The sequence below is a fragment of the Coffea arabica genome, chromosome 2c (assembly GCF_036785885.1).
Source record: "Coffea arabica cultivar ET-39 chromosome 2c, Coffea Arabica ET-39 HiFi, whole genome shotgun sequence".
NCBI lineage: Eukaryota > Viridiplantae > Streptophyta > Magnoliopsida > Gentianales > Rubiaceae > Coffea > Coffea arabica.
In genome coordinates this window covers 7,553,735-7,575,764 of record NC_092312.1, presented here as the reverse complement: position 1 = coordinate 7,575,764, position 22,030 = coordinate 7,553,735, and the positions used below count along the sequence as shown (strand labels likewise).

At 37.5% G+C, this 22,030-nt stretch overlaps 3 protein-coding genes and 2 pseudogenes across 3 annotated transcripts; 4 read left to right on the top strand and 1 right to left on the bottom strand.

Annotated features, from left to right (window-relative positions):
• Positions 1 to 2,198: 2,198 nt before the first annotated feature.
• On the bottom strand, positions 2,199 to 8,484 carry LOC113725588 (inositol phosphorylceramide glucuronosyltransferase 1-like). Its single transcript, XM_027248855.2, has 10 exons — positions 7,904 to 8,484; positions 7,321 to 7,441; positions 6,977 to 7,162; positions 6,269 to 6,432; positions 4,864 to 4,971; positions 4,412 to 4,549; positions 4,213 to 4,320; positions 3,637 to 3,922; positions 3,437 to 3,560; positions 2,199 to 2,640 (listed from the first exon to the last, which is right to left on the bottom strand). The coding sequence occupies exons 1-10, from the start codon at positions 8,165 to 8,167 to the stop codon at positions 2,499 to 2,501; spliced, it is 1,641 nt and encodes a 546-aa protein (XP_027104656.1). The 5' UTR covers positions 8,168 to 8,484; the 3' UTR covers positions 2,199 to 2,498.
• Positions 8,459 to 13,357, top strand: LOC113725586 (beta-amyrin 16-alpha-hydroxylase CYP87D16-like; annotated as a pseudogene).
• Positions 13,358 to 14,848: 1,491 nt separating this feature from the next.
• On the top strand, positions 14,849 to 15,774 carry LOC113723799 (probable carboxylesterase 12). The gene is made up of 3 exons (XM_027246767.1): positions 14,849 to 14,977; positions 15,043 to 15,119; positions 15,162 to 15,774. The coding sequence occupies exons 1-3, from the start codon at positions 14,849 to 14,851 to the stop codon at positions 15,772 to 15,774; spliced, it is 819 nt and encodes a 272-aa protein (XP_027102568.1).
• Positions 15,775 to 16,503: 729 nt separating this feature from the next.
• On the top strand, positions 16,504 to 18,570 carry LOC113725587 (transcription repressor MYB6-like). The gene is made up of 3 exons (XM_027248853.2): positions 16,504 to 17,117; positions 17,318 to 17,447; positions 17,818 to 18,570. The coding sequence occupies exons 1-3, from the start codon at positions 16,985 to 16,987 to the stop codon at positions 18,320 to 18,322; spliced, it is 768 nt and encodes a 255-aa protein (XP_027104654.1). The 5' UTR covers positions 16,504 to 16,984; the 3' UTR covers positions 18,323 to 18,570.
• A 1,280-nt stretch (positions 18,571 to 19,850) lies between these two features.
• Positions 19,851 to 21,456, top strand: LOC113723797 (11S globulin seed storage protein Ana o 2.0101-like; annotated as a pseudogene).
• Positions 21,457 to 22,030: the final 574 nt, after the last annotated feature.

Genomic DNA, 22,030 nt, shown 5'->3' with positions numbered 1-22,030 from the left:
CATTGGGCCAATGACCATCAGGGAGGGGTTTAAATTCCTCCTTGGGTTAAATGAATCCTCACCTTTAGCGAAAAAAATCTAAGGATTGTGCTAGAACACTTTCTTGATATAGTTGGATCTGTATACCCACTAGTCCTCTACCACAGCCTCCTTAGGCTTTTCCTCTCCCTTAAATTGGAATAGCGTAGATTATATAAATGTATCATTGCTAATAAAAAAAAAAAATAAATAAGAGTAGGCCAGGATACAGTAGCCCACTGGGATTACGTCTCTATCACCCCCGAAAACGGCGAGATAGAAGCAGCCAAACACATGACACATGGATACACTGGTTTGAATGTCATGGCTGACAACAACAACGTGCCTACGTAGTTTTTTATATTCAAAGGACAGAAGAGGGCTTCTAATATCATTGCGCACAGACACTACTGGTGGTTGATGATGAAGATTATATAATAGCAGGAACATGTTTTGGCCAGATCGACAAGCTATAATATAAAATATATAGTAGTAATTAGCATGCAGGAACAGCGGTGCAGCCTGAACTCAATTATTGAAGAGGAAACAATTAATGGAGCTTTTAACTTGAACAAATCGCCGGACGAGGGATCAATGAAGGTCGGTCCAATCGTTCTGATGATCATTCATTGTTAATCTTTAAGAATACTCATATTAATGATATCAAAGTGTTAATCATGCCCACAGGACATCTTTCTTTCTTCTTTGCCCGATGTCAAATCAGGGCTCCTGATGAACTCCCACTTCCGACACTAATAATAAGAAAGTTACGTAGAAAAGCTTTGATGAGGAAATGGCAGCTTGCCACCCGTGCCGGGCCCTGGCTTAGGTACTTCAGAATCGGCAGTGTTCATTACAGATGGAGACAGGTAACTGCTTCTGAATTTCAATTCATTTATTAGTATCCGCCTCAATAATGAGGCAGAGGAATCTTTCATTACGAGCTTATCCGTTAGCTTTTCTTTCTCTTTTGTTTTCTCGTTAATCTTCTTCAGTGAGATGGTACACTGTGCTATATTTTCTGAGTTGGGGGGTCTAGTAGTAGTATAAGAATTGAGAAAAAGATGGCGGATCAAAAAAGTAAAGAGGACAACAAGCTATCCCTTTACAATGTGATGCTTGCTTTATATATATAGAAGTTGAATTTTGACAAAAAATATATATATATGATAGAAGTTACTTTTGAGAGTGAACCTTGTCAATCTCAAAAAAAAAAAAAAAAAAAAAAAAGTGACCCTCATCGCTTTGGACATATATGATTTATCTATCTACTAACTTATTTCAGGCATAGACGAACCGGATTTTAGGCAATATCAGTGAAAGGCAATGCCTGACTTGCAACTGGTAACAAGCTCCAAATTTGCCTAGACTGGTGTCATTCAGTGAAGAAAGGCACTAGGACGCTGCGATAATTAAAGGTGACTGGTGCGCTTCCCTCCATCTGGATAACTCCCAAGTACAATCCAAGGACATTTTGATCCCTTACTTGACCTTTTCTAGCACCAACATAAAAGTAAAAAAGGACGTCTTGATACTTGCAAACCTTGTCTCCTCCCGTGCGTGCTTGTGGACCAAACCTTCAGCAAGATTGCAGGCCACATTCTGGTGGTGGCAAAACAGTAGGATGGACAAGAAAGAGTGAGCACTGAGTGAGACCATCATAGCCACTAAATGAGAGGAAAAAAAAAAAAAACTAAACAATGAAAGATTTTAAATCATTCGTCCAATGCCTCAATTCAATTCAGACGCAGCCGATATTGAGTGCCAAATAACGAAAGTCTGCTCAAACAAGTCTGTGGCCTGGGCCCTGGGATACTGAAGAAAATGCCCCTTACTCACCTGTCTACCCATTCAAGCTTGGAGTGGGTCCGCAATGGATTTACCGCACTTACCATTTCTTGATCGCGGTGGCTGTTATGTGGACTTCATATGCCATTGCAATGGTCTGGTTTTCATCAACGATGTCAACGCTAAGTACTTGTTCAATCCAGCAATCCGCAATGTGACCCCTAACTTTATATGAATTCAACCACCCACTAATAACAAAGGCAAGTTTACGTTTGCTGACAAATGAGTTGACGCTTTTCTTCCACCCTCGCAAGCAAAAACGGTGAACAAACAGGAGAGGGCCCCCGATTTATCAGAGACTACGCGGGCGGATTGCTAATGCTACGGCAAAATGGACCACGAATATATTCTTTTCATTGATTGAGAATCTTTGCAGAATTACATTTTACAATCTTGATGGTACAAAGAAAGCTACAGTACAGAACCCTCGTCTAAACTAATTCAAAATCCTCTTAGCTGAGTACAAAAATACCAATAAAAAGAGAGAGAGATCTACCAGGAAAAAAAAAAAAGGCCTCAGATAATTTCTACAAGTAAATTGTTGAAAAGAATTTGTCTACCAAAGTTACATGGAGAGGACCACCAGCTGCATTTCTGTAGTCAGCTGAAGTGATTAAAGCTCACACGTCCTGCTAGCACAAGAAGCATGTGTTGCTGGACCTTTGCGGCTCCCGTGCTTCGAGGCCTAATAAGAATGACTTAATTGCAAGATGCTCTGCAGCATATGTCATGAAGGATGCCAGAACAAGGCCTCCCGCTGCCATCAAACCTAACCTGCCAAGATGTGCAAAGGTGTGTCACTGAATCAATTGCTAGCATGTGTCAGACATAATCACAGCGGGGGAGGGAACAGATACAACAATACATGTTGTCCTTTCTTTCATATAAAATCAAGATGACATGATGTCTTAAAGCAACTTAGGAATGATACAAGTAGAGGAATGATCAGTGAAATTCCCTAGTCCTGAAAGGTGAAAACTGTAAAAATCAGCTTCTTCACAGTTTTGAGTTTATGCAGTTAGAAGAACACCTAAAAGTCAAATATAAAGCAGCTTCAAAGAATGCTTAAATGTGCCACCAGTGTGAACGCCCTACGATTGTTTTTACCAAAGTTAAATGAGGTTCTCAATAAACCCACCAGATCAATGAAACAGAAATCCAATTGAAAGAAACATTCTCTTTTCTCAAATAACAATTTATCTCATATTCTCTAATGTGAGTCCTGCAAAACAGGGCTCCCCTGAGATATCAAATACTTTCCACATTCTCTAGTCAAACGATGAAATAAATAATTTAAGAGTTTATTAAAGGTCAATGACTGAAAATTAAAGGAGACGACAATAACATCAAAATGCTAGAAGCAATGACATATGTAGAAGTCAGCGTGAGCATAATAAAACTACAGAGCATGCAACTTGAAATCACCCACCATACAGCGACAACTAAGTTGACAATCAGAAATTGTAGCCCTTCTATGGATATGCAATGCAGATTGTGCATGGTGCTATGTTATATTTATCAAGCTACAAGTAAATAAAATCTGATGAAGCATAAGTTTAATGTGAAATACCTCAAAAACAGAGCAGTAATCCCTAGAATAAAGGGCAATGCCGGTACTGCAATAGCAAGCAATGCCGCTCCTAACCCATAGTAACAAGCAGCAACATCACAAGATGACAGCTGCCGCTGATGACCTACAACAGAAACAGAAGATAAGCACTGGATGACAAAATGAAATTCAAACTCTCCCACAGCTTTAACGGAACTAACCTTTTCCAGAGTCATAGTCAAATGATTCAGCACGAGAGGATAATGATGCAGCTCTATTAGCAACAATCTTTCCCCAGTGAGAGATTAATTGCAGATAACTTCCAAACAACAGAGAGAAAATTGTGAATGTCCACTCGTACATGAGAAGCAAACCAGTCCATGGGGTCACTTGTCGGGGGATGATGGCAAATGAGAGTGCAAGGGACACCAAAGCAGCCATAAAACAAACCAAGATAGACATTCCACCAAGAAAAGCGGGCACTTTAGATTGGGCACCATCTGAGAACTGCAATTCATTTATGACAAACTTCACATTTTACGAAACTGTAACGTGTAATTTATACCAAAAAAGAAACAAAGCAAGAAACTTTAACTTGATAATGTCCAGAGCATAATGGAAAAACGAACGAGAAAAAAAAGAAGAGATTGGCAATGCAAAATGGATAGGAACAGTCTGGTCCTCTGTGTCCTCGTTAGAAATAAATGAGGCAAACATGAGAGATTGTTGGATCAACAAAAATTAGTTATTACAATGAAAATAATCATTCTACTTCCATTGCAAAAAAGAAAACAAACCTGTGGATTGGAGCTGATAGTAGAGGAAGACACTGCTGCATAAGTAAAGATACCTCCAGCTCTGATTTTGTAGTACACATGTCTAATATGATCACAAAATGAACGACTCTGGACACATAAAATATGCTTTCAGAAACCAAAAAAAAACAGATATTCTCTTGACTAACACTTAAGAGACTGGAATTTCCAAATTACTAACCCGAAGAAAAGACCGATAATAACGAAAAAGTAGGAGACAAAATGGAAGCAGAAAGAGAAACTTGACTAGAAGTTCCTCTTTTGGATTTTTACCCCCTCCAGTTCCAGGAAGAGATTCCTCGAGCTTTACCCTGACATTCTGCAGCATTGGCAAATAAGACATTATACTACTAGATGTATTTATTAGAGGTGTACTCCTATAATCCTCACTTGCCAGTAGTTAATTTCCAAAGTAAGCCCCAATAAAGGAACAGGTGCTGCTGACAACCCCCTCCCCCCTCCAGAAAAAAAAAAAAAACACACGCACAAAGCACTGCATTGTCTTGAAAGACAGACAGAACAGCTGCAGGACCCAATCCACAGTGTCAAAGCAACAAATGACATGTTACTTTCAGAATAATAAAGTGAAGAATCTGCAGCTACAATAGTTGCTCACAAGGATGATACAAGTACCTGCCAGACATCAACAGGTTTGACAAGCCAAGATGTCCACCAATCCCACGGCTTAAGGGGGCCAAGTGTGTAATGAATAACACGAAGTTCTTTCTCATCTACCATCCACTACATATAGCAACCAAAAAAAAAAAGTAAGAAACAACAAAACAAGAGATGGTTTACATATTTCAGCTTAGTTATTTCAGGCAAAGCATTCCTTGTGGCCAAAATAACCATAATGTGATTATCTTTCCCTTTAAATATCTCGACTCGATATACATCCACCATTTTCCTAGAGTGCAAAGTGCAAAATCCTGTCACTTTTCATTTCTAGGAGGGTTTTGGCAGTTTCCCAAAATTTTCAAGAAAGGATACCTTGACTTAATAGACATGACCCCCAAAACAAACAAACTTCATATGCATCAGAATCAACTGCTATGGCACAAAGGACATTCTGCCAGCATCTCTCTCTCTCTCTCTCGTTAATCTTCTTTTTGGCTCGGGGGATGGTGTGGTGGTTAAAAGGACTTAACCGTCTCTGGTTGCACTTTCAGTGGAGAATATGTCGCCATTTTCTCATTAATCACATGCACAGTATCAACCTATGGTGATAATGTTAAGCCTTGATCCAAACTTTCCTCTTCGGTTTCCATACTTCCATTTATGATGATACCAATCTCTGTTTCCCAGTTAGTATGTCACCTTTGATTTCCACTGTTTTAAATCCATGAAAAGCTGGAAATTTTGAAAGTCTTTATTAGGGGCAGGTGGAGGTTTTAAAATTCATAAAGAGGCATAACTTTTGCTAATAAGGGTTGTATACATGTTCGTAGTGAATGCAAGCATAAAACTGTTTACATTCACCACAAAGTGTGTACGATAGCCCTGCATAGAAATCATATAAACATTCAGCATGACCCTTTTATAAATTACAAAAGCTCTGCCACTCAAAGTTCCAGCTTTTACTATTCAAGTTCGTTGTTAAAGACAAAACATAGCTACCTATAAGAACAATTATGAAGTTCTTCAATCAAACAACTCAAAGCCCCTGCCAAAATACTAAATATATACAGATACCCATTGCTAAATGTTTCTCCAAAATTAAGCACAAAATGTTCAACTCATGAAGCATTTCCTTATAGAAATTCTCATAAAGGATATGGTATCTTACCAGTTCCTCAATCCCCACTTATGTACACTAGTGAGACCAAGGATCAAAACTTTTGAATCCACAATCCATTGAGGACAAGAACCAACAAAGATACGACTCAATTGACAAAACATGAACAAATTCTCTGGCAAAACATGGACTACAAAATTTGTAATTTTGTAATATAAAATAGAGATTTCCCTGTCCACAGATGAACAATGGTGGCCAGCTCACATGCATGTGCAGAGAGAGAGAGAAAGAGAGAGAAGGTACCTTATTAGCAAGCATGTAAAGACCGACATCAGCATTATACAATGTAGAAAGTCTTTCCATTTCAGGAACTGGTCTAGAATTCAACGCCTCAGGTTTTAGGTCTGGCTGGAAAACGTGTGCATTTGCAAACCCCGCATAATAGGAGTTAAGAAAACCTTGATCACCTGATAGAAAGAGAAGCAAAAAATTATGAAGAATTTTGAAACAAAGAAACATTTGCCATCAAAATATCACTAACACTGAAAGCAGTGCTGAAAATTGGAGAGGTGCACACATTCTTCTTGCAGTAATAAAGAAGAAATCTTCAAGTTTAAAAGGGATGATATGATGGCTTGCAACTGACATGCATTATACACTAAAGAATCAAGGCAAATTCAAAACATCCTTTCACGTCCTCCACCCACACTTGACATTCTATTCAATGTATTGGTCATCCATACCATAAATGTAAGGATAAAAATTCTACATTTCTGTCATTCACACAGTAAATTTCTAGACAAAAGTTCAAGTTCCTGAATAGTAAATACTAGGAAGAAAATAGATAAGACACTTGTGTGCTACAATATGTACAAGGCGTCATCCAAAACCTCAAAAGAAAAATCTCACACAAAATATGGCATGTACGTGCAATAATAGAACAGAAACATAAACACCAAAAAAATTCATCCAGTAAATCAAAAGTAGCTGATTGGTTGGTTGACATTGTACCTCCAGTGTAAGAAGGCAAAGTGTTCACTTGTCTCATCATATCCTTAAAGACTTCTTCAGATGGTTCAACAACCATGACTCCCGAATTCAGCCTCTCTGAGTGTTTTAGGTTAGCACAAAACTTCCTGCATTTGAATAAATCGTCGATGTTCTTAACAACGATGGTATCAGCATCAAGATACACCACTGCAAATGAATTAAAAGACAAGGTAAAACACCAATTGCTCATCAAATATGCCTGGAAATTAATATGTTCAGAATCCTAAAGTGTTAGAAGGGAGCGAGAAGCTAAAATTTCTCAACAGCAATTATGTATTACATGAAAAACAGGTAAAAGAAATCACCTTTCTTGTACTTAGTCATGTTAAATATTTTTAGCTTGGTGTAAACGCCCCAGAACCGCTTAGGTCTCACTTGATTCGGATTTGCCAATAAACTAATTTTCTCTACAATCCAACCATCAGCCTGCACAAAAAGAGGTAAATGAGACTTCAAGTAATTACTTAACTTCAACAGATCAATCTACTTAAAGTTTCATTATCCTCGCATCCAAAGCATTTCAAGGGACAACAAGAAGACTGTGCACAAGGAAATAATAGCACATAAATCAAGCAATTCAGGCACTTGGAAACCCGTTATGCTATAAAAAGTGTTCAACGACCCCCGTTTTTGCCTTCTTACCAATGTACTCTTTTAATCACTCAAGCTTCATTTTCTCATTAAAAAAAAAAGTGATCTTGATTAGCCCAAATTACCAGAAACTCACCTCCTTAATATAAAACAGAAAGTATGCTGCTAAACGTGATATCTATGTACAATTACCTCATAATAATCCTAATTAACCATTTCCTGCATGTTTGCTCGAATGCTCAAGGTGCATGAATTGGTTGTAAGTAAGATGAAATCTTATTATTAATCGGCACGTACCTTAAGAAGCTTCTTGGCGTAATCGGAGACACCATCGGAGACCAAGACGACCATGTCTTTCATGGATCCAGTGTCCCTGATGGACTTCCCAAGCACCCTTACCCCCAGTAAGAATTCATCTCCGTACAGAAGCGTCACGTAGGCCTCCCCCTTGGACGACGGCAACGATCCCAAATCGCCTTTTTCTCCTCCAACGACACCATATAATAACCCAATCATCCAAATTCCCAGTAATAATTTACACATACTGATAATCCTCGCCATATATATATTTTGTGTGTATATATAAGCAAAGGATATCCAAAATTCTTTCCTTTCCTTTACTTCCCTCCCTCAAGAAAGTATTGAATTACAAGACGATACTTTCCATTTTCGGATTGGGCTTTGGGAGAGGAACTTGAGATCTACTAATTCTTGATGGGAAATAGTCTAGGAAGAGTAATTATGGGATTTGAAACTCTTTATATATGGAATTCTTAATTCTTACAAGTAAACTTGCAGTTGTAGATTGTAATAGTAGTTAATAAATAATCTGAAGATTTGTTTGGTCTTTGGATGTCTGCTCTGTGCGAGTGGTCTCCGTTGCCGTCTCCGTGTGTTCTTCTACTTAAAGGTTTGAAATTTCCAAGTGGGAATCGTCAAATATCTGTGACTGGTGCGTTCCAGGCCAGGCCAAATGCTGATCTCGGGTGGGTCAATTATACCCGTAAATATTGCCCTGGGTCGAGCTCCCGAATCACTTTGTTTGGATATTGTGGGCTCTGTTTGGATTTCTCGATTTTTTAAAAATAATTTTTTCATATACAATGTTACAGTAACATACAAGTAATGTTATGTAAAATTGTTGACCAAAAATTTTTACATTTTATTAAAAATATTTTTCGATCATCTTTTTATCTCACATATATTAAATTATTATAATATATTTTCCTATAAAAAATCTTTAAAAATATCGATCTAAACAGAACATTATCCAATACTTTTGCAAGGTACTGCTTAGAGGATTGATGGATTTGGGAGAATCAAGTGTAGAAACTACCCTTCTCGTTTGGATTGTTATTTTCTGAAGTTTACATAAAAAAATATACTGCATTGATTTGATATATGTGAGATGAAAAGATAATTCAAAATTATGTTATAAAAAACGTAAAACATTTTTAGATGAAAAATTACAATCCAAACAAGGTTGTGCATTGATAATATGTACAATACATGCATGCATAAAATTTAGAATCCAAATTCAAATTCAAATTCTGCATATTATCAGGTATCTAAATTCACTAGTACATACATTGTTATATAAGAAATTATCGTTTGTATAAATATTGAAGAATACATTAGTTTGTATACATGGTTAGTTTTGTATGATAATAATTATAAGTAAACCCGTATACAAGATAGATAAAAACATATAGCGATGAATTATTAAATGAGCATCCAAATTTTTATTGTCTTTCTTTTGCATCGCCTTGAGGCCTAACAGTCAATTACAACAATGCCAAAGTTTGTTTTTGTCAGGGGGGGGGGGGGGGGGTGTAAAATGCCTGGATGCTTCAAGATACAACCAAACAATTATGGGAGGTGCCCATAAAAAATTGTAAGGTGTAGAGATTTCATCTGAGCCTAAAAAATGTTAAGAGCAGTTTGGATTGCCAATTACTTACAAAGTATTTTATAACATTAAAGCACATTTTCTAACTAATTTTTTATCTTCTTAATAATTAATTTATTTTATATACATCGTATTACAAAAAAGTACTACAATATTTTCTCAAATCCAAACACATTCTGTGACATCTAGTAACAAATTGGTGTAGCTTTGTTAAGATATCCATGCATAAGAGAGGGCTCAATGTTTGAATCCATCCTCCGGATCTTATTTGGGCTTTGTGTGTAGAAGCATACTGGGTCATATTAGCCTCAGATAGATCATGATCCAAAGAGGATACGCCGATCACCAGATCAAGAGGTTTTGGTTAGACATAGATAGGGTATGGACCTAATCACGGGCTTTGCCAAACTTGGAAACGGGCCATCGCAAACTTTATGACAGTTTTTGTTCAAGTGTCGTACATTAGACTCTGACCCATCGGACGTTTCCCATTCCTTTTACTATTTCTTTTTTTTTTTTTTGTTTTTGAAAGACACCATTAGTGATTGATGTTTATAAAAAAAACAAAAAACAAAAAACCCTTCATTAACACACAGATTAATTAGGACTGGAAATTATCCTGGACTAATCAAGAGGTGCCGAACGACCATGTTCAGAAAGCTAGGAGTAGGACAAGACAGTTTTCTAGACCAATCGAGACTGGCAGATTGAAAATTAGGCTAAAGATTTACGAAAGGAATATAAACCCTGAATGCTGTCCCACTCATACGAGGCAAGAGAAGCACAATAGATTAAAAACAATCAGTCTTAATCCAAGAAACCAAAAAATGGGATATAGCCATGACTGAGCAAAAATGAAATTGCAGCCAGGGTGGACCTGTCAATGGTTGGCCTCAAGGACTCGGGGCACGGACGGTTGCAGGTGCAACCGTCCCTGTCAATTGTAGTCATTATCAACTGATCGTAACTTTCTTTGTACATCGTGTAACTTATTTTTCACAGGATGTATTTTCACAACAGATAGTGATGAGCCCCACACTTAGCGCGAAAATCGAGTTACATGGTGTAATATCAGCCGCACAAAATTTTGAGGACCAATCTTGGCCCTTAACCGTGCAGGGACGGTCATCTGCTCCAAATCCTGGCCTCAGTGTTGTAGCTTTACTAGCAGTTTACGTTAGTCAGCACATTTACAGATGGAGAAATCCCAAATGCAGCGGTGCCCTTCCTCCTGGTTCTATGGGCCTCCCCATGATTGGAGAATCCCTTCAGTTAGTACTCCCAAACGCTTCCGTAGACCTTCCACCGTTTTTGAAGAAGAGAATTAAGAGGTAATGTGACCATGGCCACCTTGTCCATTTAACCTATATGCTATATATGTTCTCAATTTCACCTTTCCACCAAAAAAAATTTACAAAAAATGTTTTTGAAATCCCAATATTGTACTGTCAATAAGTGGATCTTTTTTTTGTTTGATAAATTAGAAGTCAATATTGTAAATAAACTAAGAGAAAATTGTCTAATAACGATTTGTTTGACAAAAAAAAAAAATTGCACTAATGACAGAAAATAAGTGGTTCTCATATTAAGATCTCAAAATTGCACTAAGTCAGTAAATTCCAGGAGTGCACTGTTATTACAAAGGGTACAAGTTGTAGTTTAACCATATATACTAGTGAGTGGTTGTCACTTTTTATATAAGTTTTGAAATTGAAACACGAATATTTAATTCGGCTGTAATTAAACATTTTCTTGCTTCAGGTATGGTCCGATTTTCAAAACCAATGTTGCGGGCAGGCCTGTCATCATCACAGCAGACCCGGAATTCAACCATTTTCTCCTTCGCCAAGATGGAAAACTGGTTGATACATGGTCGATGGACACTTTTGCTGAAGTCTTTGATCAGGCTAGTCAGTCTTCCAAAAAGTATACCAGACACTTGACCTTGAGCCACTTTGGCGGTGGAATCCCTTAAAGAGAAGCTACTTCCGCAAATGGAAGATATGGTTTGCGAAACCCTTCGCAAATGGTCAAGTGAGGAATCAATTGAAGTGAAAGGAGCAGCGGTTACAGTTAGTATCGAACTCAATCATTTGCCTTGCATGACTAATACTTGGTTGCATGTACAAGAATTACATTTTGACATTTTCTTGCCTTGGCAGATGACAACCAATTTTGCTGCAAAACAGATCTTCAGCGGTGACCTTGAAAATGCACCGTTGAATATTAGTGAAATGTTCAAGGACTTGGTAGAAGGACTGATGTCCTTTCCTATCAACATCCCTGGGACTGCACATCACAAATGTTTACAGGTACCTAGCGTACTTTTCCTTGAACTACTACTACTACTCATTTTCTGCAGTGATCAACTAATACTAGTTGTCAAATTCTGACCCTGAAAATCCTTGTCAGATCCACAAGAAGGTCAGAAAAATGATGAAGGATGTGGTGCAAAAGAGGCTAGCAGCCCCTGAGAGAACTCAGGGAGACTTGCTTGACCACATCATCCAAGACATGGACACCGAGACATACATTAAAGAGGATTTCGTAGTACAGTTGATGTTTGGCCTGTTATTTGTCACCTCCGATTCTATTTCGACAACATTAGCTTTGGCATTCAAGTTGCTTGCTGAACATCCTGCAGTCTTGGAGGAATTAACTGTTAGTATCATATGCTGACTAATTTTAAGATAAGAAACCACGACAATATGGTCGCAAGAAAGCAATGCATAATAATGACGTTCATTTTACAGGCTGAGCACGAAGCGATCCTTAAAAAGAGGGAGAACTTGAACACCCCACTCACATGGAATGAATACAAATCTATGACCTTTACCCTTCAGGTACCACTGGCATTTGCAGAAATTTGCTGTTGAAAACACATTTTGGATCGCTTTTTTTGATAAAATTGATCTCAAACCGCAGGTTATCAATGAAGTTCTCAGGCTGGGGAACATTGCACCAGGGTTTTTCCGCAGAGCCCTGAAAGACATCCCTGTCAATGGTACGGTTGATTTTCAGTGATCCACATATTTTTTGTAAATGAAGTCCAACATTTTCCAACTGACATTTTCAAACATTACAAGCAACAGGATATACAATTCCAGAAGGCTGGGTGATTATGATCGCCACAGCAGCTCTACATTTGAATTCCAACCAATTTGAAGATCCCCTTGCCTTCAATCCATGGCGCTGGAAGGTCTTTCTTACATTAAACCAGCCTTTCCTGTCACAAAATGCAATTTGGAAGCACTTGATTAACAGAACTTTACTTTGAATTTGTATAGAACATCCAGCCAAGTGTTGTATCAAAATGTTTTATGCCATTCGGGTCAGGCATGAAGCAGTGTGCAGGAGCTGAGTACAGCAGGGTGTTGTTGGCTACCTTCCTACATGTCTTGGTCACAAAATATAGGTACTTTTCTCCGGGCTACTCCTTGCACAAACTGCAAATTGGCGCAGTGCAGATATTCATTTATTCCATCGATGAACTAAAATTCAACACATGTTACATTCTGAAGAAGAATATTTATTTATTTTTGGCAGATGGGCTATGGTCAAGGGAGGAAAGATCGTCCGAGCTCCTATCATAAGGTTTCCTGATGGATTTCATTTCAAAATCTCAGAGAAGAGCAACTAATGAACTTTCTTTATTCAACTCTTCAATCCTAGGCACTTGCTCAATAAGCAAGGGCATCCGGATCAATCAATCCAGTTCCATTAAATTCCTGTAATAAGTTGCCGCTGTATAGGCTTTCCTTCAATCATTACCTTGATGTACCACGCAATCTCGTTGATTATTGTAATTATCGATCAAATTTAGAAATGCTAAAATTGTTTCCTTTTAGACAGCGAAAACTAGTTTTTTTTTTTTAAGTTTAAATTTAAATTCTGTAATCAGGGGTGACAAGAATGACAAGTCAAGCAAACAAGACTAGTTTTAAATCTTTTTGCTTGCAAAATGTTCAAGACTAACAAATCGTATTTCAAGTTTTCAACTCAATGGCTGTCCAATGCAGCAGCAAAGAATTTGTATTTTCCTGTGCAAAGTCAATGGGTTCATGCTCATGATATACGGCAGGCTTGACAAACTTCGGCTGCAATGATTCCATCAATAAATTACAAACCATATAAAGTTAAATATCACAAATGAATTACGTGGTTTTACTAAATATGGCGGCTACACAAGCTGACTTTTCCAACCAAATCCAGTGTCGGTAAAAGTCAGGGATTTGCAGAATCTTGATTATATCTTGCACCCTTTATGAGTGTCCTCTTTTCCAAGCGTCTTTCTCGACATGGTCACTTTTAGGACCTTCCCGTACACGAATAAGTCAAAGTTGCGATAATGCTTCTCCAATTTAAGTTTCTATTAATATGGCAATGCTTATCAATTAGGCTTATCTTTTTTTTTTTTTTATGCATCTTTTACAAACTGTAGTGACGGTAAGAAATCAAACTGTTTTTGTTACCTTCTAAACTTGCGGTGCATTTGATAAAAATAAAGTTTGAAAATTAAAATCTGAAATTAAAATTTATTAAGTTAGTGAATTATTACGTACTAAATTTGATATATTCGATTGTATATCACATTAATTGATAAGTTAATAATTTATTACTTTTTCTTTGGAGCATATTTTGTCTAAAAAATTCAGTATCATTTAATAAAATTCAAATGTTCCAGTTTCGATTATCAAACGAGTTTGAATATATTAAAATGTAAACTCATTAAATTTAAGTGCTCAATTGAATTATCAAATAAGAATTTAGACAAAGTAAAATGTTTTTATCGGCCATTCTCATATATGATCATCGATCAAGCGTCTGAGCATATACATATATTTTTTTTAAGTAGAAACTCTCAAATTTAAAACTGATTTCTTAAACTATATAAGAATGAGTTTGGGTGAAAGAATAGCTTTGAATTTCAATCGCAAGAGTAGGGGTATTTTGGGATTGTGAGGTTGTTTTGAATGTAATTATAGTATTGGGTACTACTTTAGAAAGCATATGTATTATTGTGTTTACTGAGATGTCCTTGTATTCTAAAAGATGCAATGATGATTTGTTCAAAAGTTTGAGTCGTTTGGAAATGTAAGATTATTTAGTCATCTTTTTTACAATGGCTACAACCCATAATAGTTTCTTTATTGGTGTAATTACTTAAATGTCATTGCAGAGACATTCATTTTGGTTTGTATCAATTATTACTGTTACTTTGCTATTATAACTTGAAGAACTTCAAACGTCATTTTTATTTCAATTAAAGTAAGGGCAATGTGATTTATTAAGGAATTTATGATTGAGCATTAGTTTCAACTTCAATTTTTCAAATGTCTGCTCCTTCACATTCTTCCATTATGTCCTTTTCGTCTTCCAGTAAATACTTATTTGTATTGTCATTGTACTCTGAATTTCAATATGGTTCTCTGGTGAAGCTATTCTTGGTGGTTCAACTTAAGGTGAGGTTTCATTCTTTTTTTTAATGGTATGATTTGCTTTGTAAAATCGTAATTTCTATTGTCAGTTAAATGCTTTCATTCCAAAATTGGATACTTTGTTAGCGCAATTTAATGTTGATATCATTGTTTCCCCACAAAGTTGGTTATTCTATACAATTTAAATGATGTGATTTTGTTGGAATAGGTTTGGAGATACAAAACTTTCTCTTTTGGTCTACTTACATGGTGGAGGCTGTTTGATCAAATCTGCATACTCTTCTATATATCACGCGCACCTTAATGTAGTAGTTGCAGAAGCTGGTGGTGTAACAGTTTCAATTAACTATCGGCTCGCCCCTGAGCATCATTTGCCTATTGCTTATGAAGATTCTCAAATTATAGTCAAATGGGCTGCCCCTCATTCAAATGGCGAGGGTCCTGAGGTATGGCTTAGGGATTATGCTGGTTTTGATAGGGTGTTTTTTGGTGGGGATAGTGCTGGTGACAATTTAGTACATAACATGGCATCAAGGGTTTGGCGGAAGATGCTAGATGACTTCAATCTTGATGTGATTTTTCTCAATTGTCCTTATTTTTGGGGGAAAGATCTAATTAGTATTGAGTTAACGAAATTACGGGCGAATGCCTATGTTAAGGGCATTTGGTATTATGTTAATCCAAAATCTACGGGAGTTGATGATCCATTGTTGAATTCTCTAATGGAACCAAACATTTCGAGGCTAGACTTTGTCGTTGCTAAAAAAGTTGGCTACTTTCATCAACAAGAATATTGTGTAGATGCATCTTTAAGTGGATAATCACTTTGTTTATTGCCATTTTCTGAATCGTTTCGGTATCTGTTTAAAGTTCATTTAGTTTTGTTAATGAAAAACTCATATACAAGTGTTTGTTTCAAAATATATGAACCAAGCAAGATAGCATGCATAATTTCCTTCTCCATCTCCCAGTATACATTATATATTTTGTTACTTCATATTGTTACTCAATATGCGTGAATTTTTTGATATTCACTTGAACTACCGTAAAATTTTCTTTAATCATAGGCATCAAACACTCGCGTGATGCGCGGCCATTCCCCTCTTAGTACTTAAAATTTTTTACACTTTACTATCCGACCTAATCCTCCCCGTCATCCATTCGAACATTTAGAAACCTTGAATTTTGCATTTATTGGTATAGAAAGAAACATATTTAAAAATATAAATACGCTAATCAGTAAGTACATGGATTAACATTTAGGGGTAAAGGTCACGGTGTTGACAGGAATCAAAGGCTATAGTTGAAAATTGAGCACGCACTTCAAGGATTTTGAATGTTGACACTTAGTAAAGGATTCGTATTTGTTCACAAATAAAGCAGTCAATGCATAATCCTTTTCTTTATTGTCCCCCAAATACATTGATGTATAGACAAAAAAAGGTGGTTGGGTACTTTGCACGTGGCGCGTATGATTTTTGACCTTAGCAATTTACTATAATGCTGTCCACTGTACTTTGCTTGCTTTGCATCATCCAAAAGAAACATCCCAGAAATTCAATGGAAGAAGAGAGCCCAGAAAATACCGTATATGATATAGCTGCGTGGCCAACTAAAAATTGAAATCATTATTAGCCATGAAAAATTTTTCATCAAAATTGACAGTTTAAGTCTTGATAAAAAATTCTTCTATCACTCCTCAGTTTTCATACTGCTTAGTGAGCAGCGCTGTGGCGGCCTCACATAGATTATTCTGGATCTGGATGGAGAGTAGGAAAGAGAATTAAGGAGACAAAATGCAAGCCTGATAGGGACCCTTCTGCTTTTCTTTCCTGCTTTTCAAATTGAAAACGAGCATTTGGAAATTGGAAACCATGTTTAGCAACGTCACAAAGTATAGAAAGACCATTATAGTCAATTTTAGCACGTTTACAAAACTTCACAGTAACATTAATTAAACTGAGGCTCTTCTGATCATCTCCCTTACTGCGTGTCTGTGTGAAGACTGAAGAGGAGAGAGCGATATCAGCTATGGTGAGGGTTCCTTGCTGCGAGAAGATGGGGTTGAAAAAAGGGCCATGGACTCCCGAGGAAGATCAAATACTGGTATCTTTCGTTCAACACTATGGCCATGAAAATTGGAGGGCACTTCCCAAACAGGCTGGTAAGTGTCATAATTTCCTACTGCAGACTTCAGCTTATAACAAATCCAGTTTATGAAAGTAACCGTGATCAACATAACGTTGTGAGTCTGTTCTATGGGAAATTTCCATTCTTTTGAGCTGTACATTCTTGCACAAGCATTTATTGGAGAAGTACAGAATTTCGTTTTCGAGCTTACTCCATATTTGAAACACTATCCAGGCTTATTAAGGTGCGGAAAGAGTTGCAGACTCCGATGGACGAATTACTTGAGGCCCGATATTAAGCGGGGAAATTTTAGCAAAGAAGAAGAAGAAACCATCATTAAGCTTCATCAAATAATGGGAAACAGGTATTTGGAAATTTATTACAACCATCTCAGAGTATGGATTATATTGTGCTATTAAGTTTAATTAATTGAATTTGTACATAATTCTTAATTACTCCTATATTTAGTACTGTAAGTAGTCTCTTAATTTGTATCTTTATATATTTTTAAAAAGTTAATGAGAAAGAACAATTGCTAGCACTAATGTGCATCAGATACCCTGATTATGCATGCAAAATTGCAAACCTTTGTGAACAGTGACTGCGCGAAATCAATATGTGAAAATAGAAATTAAGAAATTGATACTCGGAACTGTATAAACTCTTTATACATAATATGTTTTTCTTTCTTTTTTTTTTTCACTTGCAAATAAATGCTTTCTTTTCTTCCCCAGATGGTCTGCTATTGCTAATAGATTGCCTGGACGAACAGACAATGAGATAAAAAATTACTGGAACACTCACTTGAAAAAGAGGGTTCATCAGGACGCCGTCGGGCAAAAAGATTTGCGACAACTACAAACAAATTTATGGAGATCAAATAGTCAGGGAACACCTGAGTCTGGGGAAGCATCAAATCATCCTGGTTCAGAGGGCAACGGTGATGTTCAAAACTTTACAGGAAGTATTCATGAAAATTTCTCCAGCTTAGACTACAGTATATCTGCACCGGGGCCAGCTAGAGTTCTTGCAGAAACTAATTTGAAACAATCGGCCAAAGATTCTTCCAAGACTAACAAATATCTGGGTCCTGCCTCAGACTCAAGGCTTCAGTTTCTATCCACTGGAGAATCTAATATTGAACCTGGGGAAGATAGTATCAAGGAAGACATGGTTTTCTGGTACAACCTCCTTTTGATTGCTGGAAAATCACAGGAGAAATTTGCACAGATTGTGTGATAAACATTTTTCCTATTTGTACCTAGGGTAAAAAATTTTTGACAGTTCAAGTTTCTTGACATGGTTGCATATAAGAAAAAGAAATAAAGAATTTGGTTGTGTGGTGTGTACAATGAGCTTAATTAAAGGGAAATAAAATATCACCCTTGTAATTTGAGTTCATTCTTCAAGCAAGAAAAATAATCTTGTAAGCTCTAATTTCTTGAAACTTTTAATGCCAAATTTGAGTTCACTCCTTGTACGCCAAATATGCATTACCCTCTTGCCAAAGCATGATTAGCGCAATATTAACTTCGTAATTTCTGAATCAAGAGTACCTACTGTTGACCGCCTTAGGAGTCCAGAGACATTGAGATAGAATATGCTATATGTGGGCTTTCAGTGGAAATATTGTCATCCCGAGTGTTTCTCTCTATTTTAGCAAAAGTGTGTGTTTTTCTCTTCAAAGACTGAAATGGGGCATGCCACCTTCTGGTAACTTTTTTTAGTACAGTATAAACTATAAAGGGTGTCAACTATTATGAGTCCTTAATTCGGCTGTGGTTTCATGACTATGATGTGCATGTCTATGTATATCTAACGTGAAAACCTACTAATCTTGGAAATTAGAAATTAACTAAGCCTTCTTACAACTAAATCACCCAAAACTTGGCGTGTGTATATACGTATTAGAAGTGAAAATTACAAGTTATGAGCTCAGTTGTTACCTTAACAAGGGATCTACTTCACACTTTTAAGTCACCTTACCAAGCAAAGCCCACCATAAATGATGAATGAAGGTCTATAAGGTTCCCTTCTCCGTTTTACTTATCATTTGAAAGTTTCAAGTTTTGAATAGAAAACCTCTTGATTTGTTTTTGCCTTCTAGCTTAAAAAGCAACGTAGGAAACACTCACTCAAGAGGGTAGATGCAGGTTCCAAGAAATTTATATTGTCAATGGATTGTGCTAAATACATCATGTTACGAGAAATTTATATTATGCACAGCCTTAACGTTCAGCAGCTTTAGCTATGCTAGCCTTAATTTCAGTCATATTTCACTTTCACCAGTGAGACAAAAGATGCAGTCATAAGTTTGTCGGTGCTGAAACACAAACCTAACAAAATGACCTTTGAAAATAATTAAACTGTTTTGTCTTCAAGTGCACATTGAATACTGTAAATGCTCCGAGTTCCGACATCTCTAATTCATGTATTGAACCATCGACTGTTCGATCATATATAACTATTACATCCAGGACACTGTGTCTGTAATTATTTGCACGACTTGAAACAGCTGGGCGTGACAACACGAGACCGCTTAAAGCTCAAAGCCACAAGAAATCATGCAGAAATGTACGAATTACACCAATTCGACGCGTATCCATGCAAAATGTGAGGTAACCTCTCCGGCAGGTGCCAATTCCCATTGCAAGTGTCACATTTTAGCCATCCTTCCTCGCCTATAAATTCATACCCTTCGCACCATGCAAAATCATACCATCAAGAAACAACAATATCATCAAACTAGCTATATCTAGCCATAGAAATGGCAGGCTCATCTTTGCAAGTTCTTGCTCTTTGCCTTCTTGTTTTATCCCCAAGCTGCTTAGCTTCTAGGCTATCTCAAGGCGGACACCAGCACCAACAAGGCCAGTTTGGCATCGGCCTAGGCGAATGCAATCTCCAGAATCTGAGCCCACAAGAACCCTGTCGCCGCTTACAGCATGAAGCTGGTTACACTGAAATCTGGGATCCGAACAGCTGAGGTGTGCGGGAGTCTCTGCAATACGTCATGTGATCGAGCCTCAAAGCCTCCTTCTGCCGTCCTTCAACAACGCACCAGCGCTAGTCTTCGTTATCCAAGGCTAATCACCTAGTCCTTTCCATAATTTAGCGTGCATGCATGCATGAATGAATTTTTATAGTTTATTATCGTATCCATATCATTTGTAGTACTAACCAACCACGTACTGTTTTGGTTCATTATTGCTAGGTAATGGCGTACTTGGAACGCTGTTATCCGGTTGCCCAGAGACCTTCCAATCATTCCAGCAATCCCAACAGAGAAGTCAATGCCTTGCCTGCTGAAGTTGCCCACTGGGCATACAACAAGACAATGAGGATCTTGTTCTCGTTGTAATCCATGACATTAGCGATTTCGAAAACCACCTCGACCAAAACCTAAGGGTTAGAAATTGGTCAACACTATATTAGAACAACTAACAAAGAGCAATTACAATTTCTCGGGTTCTCCAAATTAAACTCTAATATGTCCTTGGCTTATTGTTTCGTAGAGGTTTTTCCTTGCTGGCAACCCAAAACAACAAGAAGAAGAAGGAGGAATCTGGCAGGGCAAACAATCACAACAGCAGCAGCACTACCAAGGCTACATTATCTTCCAGGGATTTGAAGTACAGATTTTGGCTCAGGCTTTCGGCATAAGCCAAGAGACCGCCAGAAAGCTACAAAACGAGAATGACTGGAGAGGAGACGTCGTGAGAGTTAAAAACGAGCTCCATGTACAAAGGCCAAGGGCAGAATAGCAAGAACAAACAGGATTCTTCAAGGCCGATAATGGCTTGGAAGGGACCATTTGTACCATGAGGGTTCGGGAAAATCTTGCAAATCCTGAAAGAGCAGATGTATACACAGCTCGTGGTGGAAGCATAAGCTCTCTCAACAGCATGAACCTTCCCATTTTGAAATACCTCCAACTGAGCGCTGGCAGAGGATTCCTCCGCCCCAATGCCATGGTTGCACCTCACTGGAACATAAATGCTCACAGCATAAGCTATATCAGCAGAGGAAATGGCCGTGTACAGATCGTTGGAAGTTCTCGAAGAGCGGTTTATGATGGAGAAGTACGACAAGGGCAGCTTCTGATCATCCCACAAAACTTTGCACATGTAAAAATTGCTGGAACCGAAGGACTTGAATGGTTCAATGTGAAGACCAACGACAATGCCAAGACTAGTCCTCTCGCAGGGAAAAGATCTGTAATTCGGGCCATGCCGGAGGATGTGCTGATTAATTCTTATCAGCTCTCCAGGGTGGAAGCAAGAAGGATTAAGTATAATAGGAAAGAAGTGACGATTCTCAGCCCGCAATTTTCTCAGTCTCAGCAAGCAGGATCTTCTTGGTCCATTGTCTAAATTAACAAGTTTTGTTCCGAGTGCTGATATTTATGCATCTTGTCTAGCTATGTACTATGAGAATAAGTCTCTCGTGTATCCCTCGATGGAGGGGTGAGCTGAGTGACGTACCCTGCCACTAATACTTGGATAACTTATATAATCTATTGTCTAAGGCAATTGAAAATTTCCCAGTTTGTTTTCTCCCGCAAGGAAATAACATTTGGTAATTTGTCGCACCAACATAACTGAAGCTGTTTTATTAAGACCTCAAGTTTGGAAGGAGAGATACGTTAGATCAAAGGGAAAAAGGAAAAAAATGGAAAAACAGCAAAGAGTTCAAGAACAAATGAAAAGTTAAGGATGGTTTTGTAACTTTTGTTATGCTTCACTAGAATTGGACAGGCAACCAAAAATTTACCTTGGAAATTAAGGTGTTGGGCTACAAATGCTTAGGATTCGTGCTGAAGGAGATTATTGTGGTTTTTACAATTTTTTGCCCTTCTCTTTTAGTTAGAGATTATTCGTGCTGAGGTCATAATATCACTAAGAATTCGTTAGTTTAGAGTAAAATGTATAAAATCTTGGTCTTGAA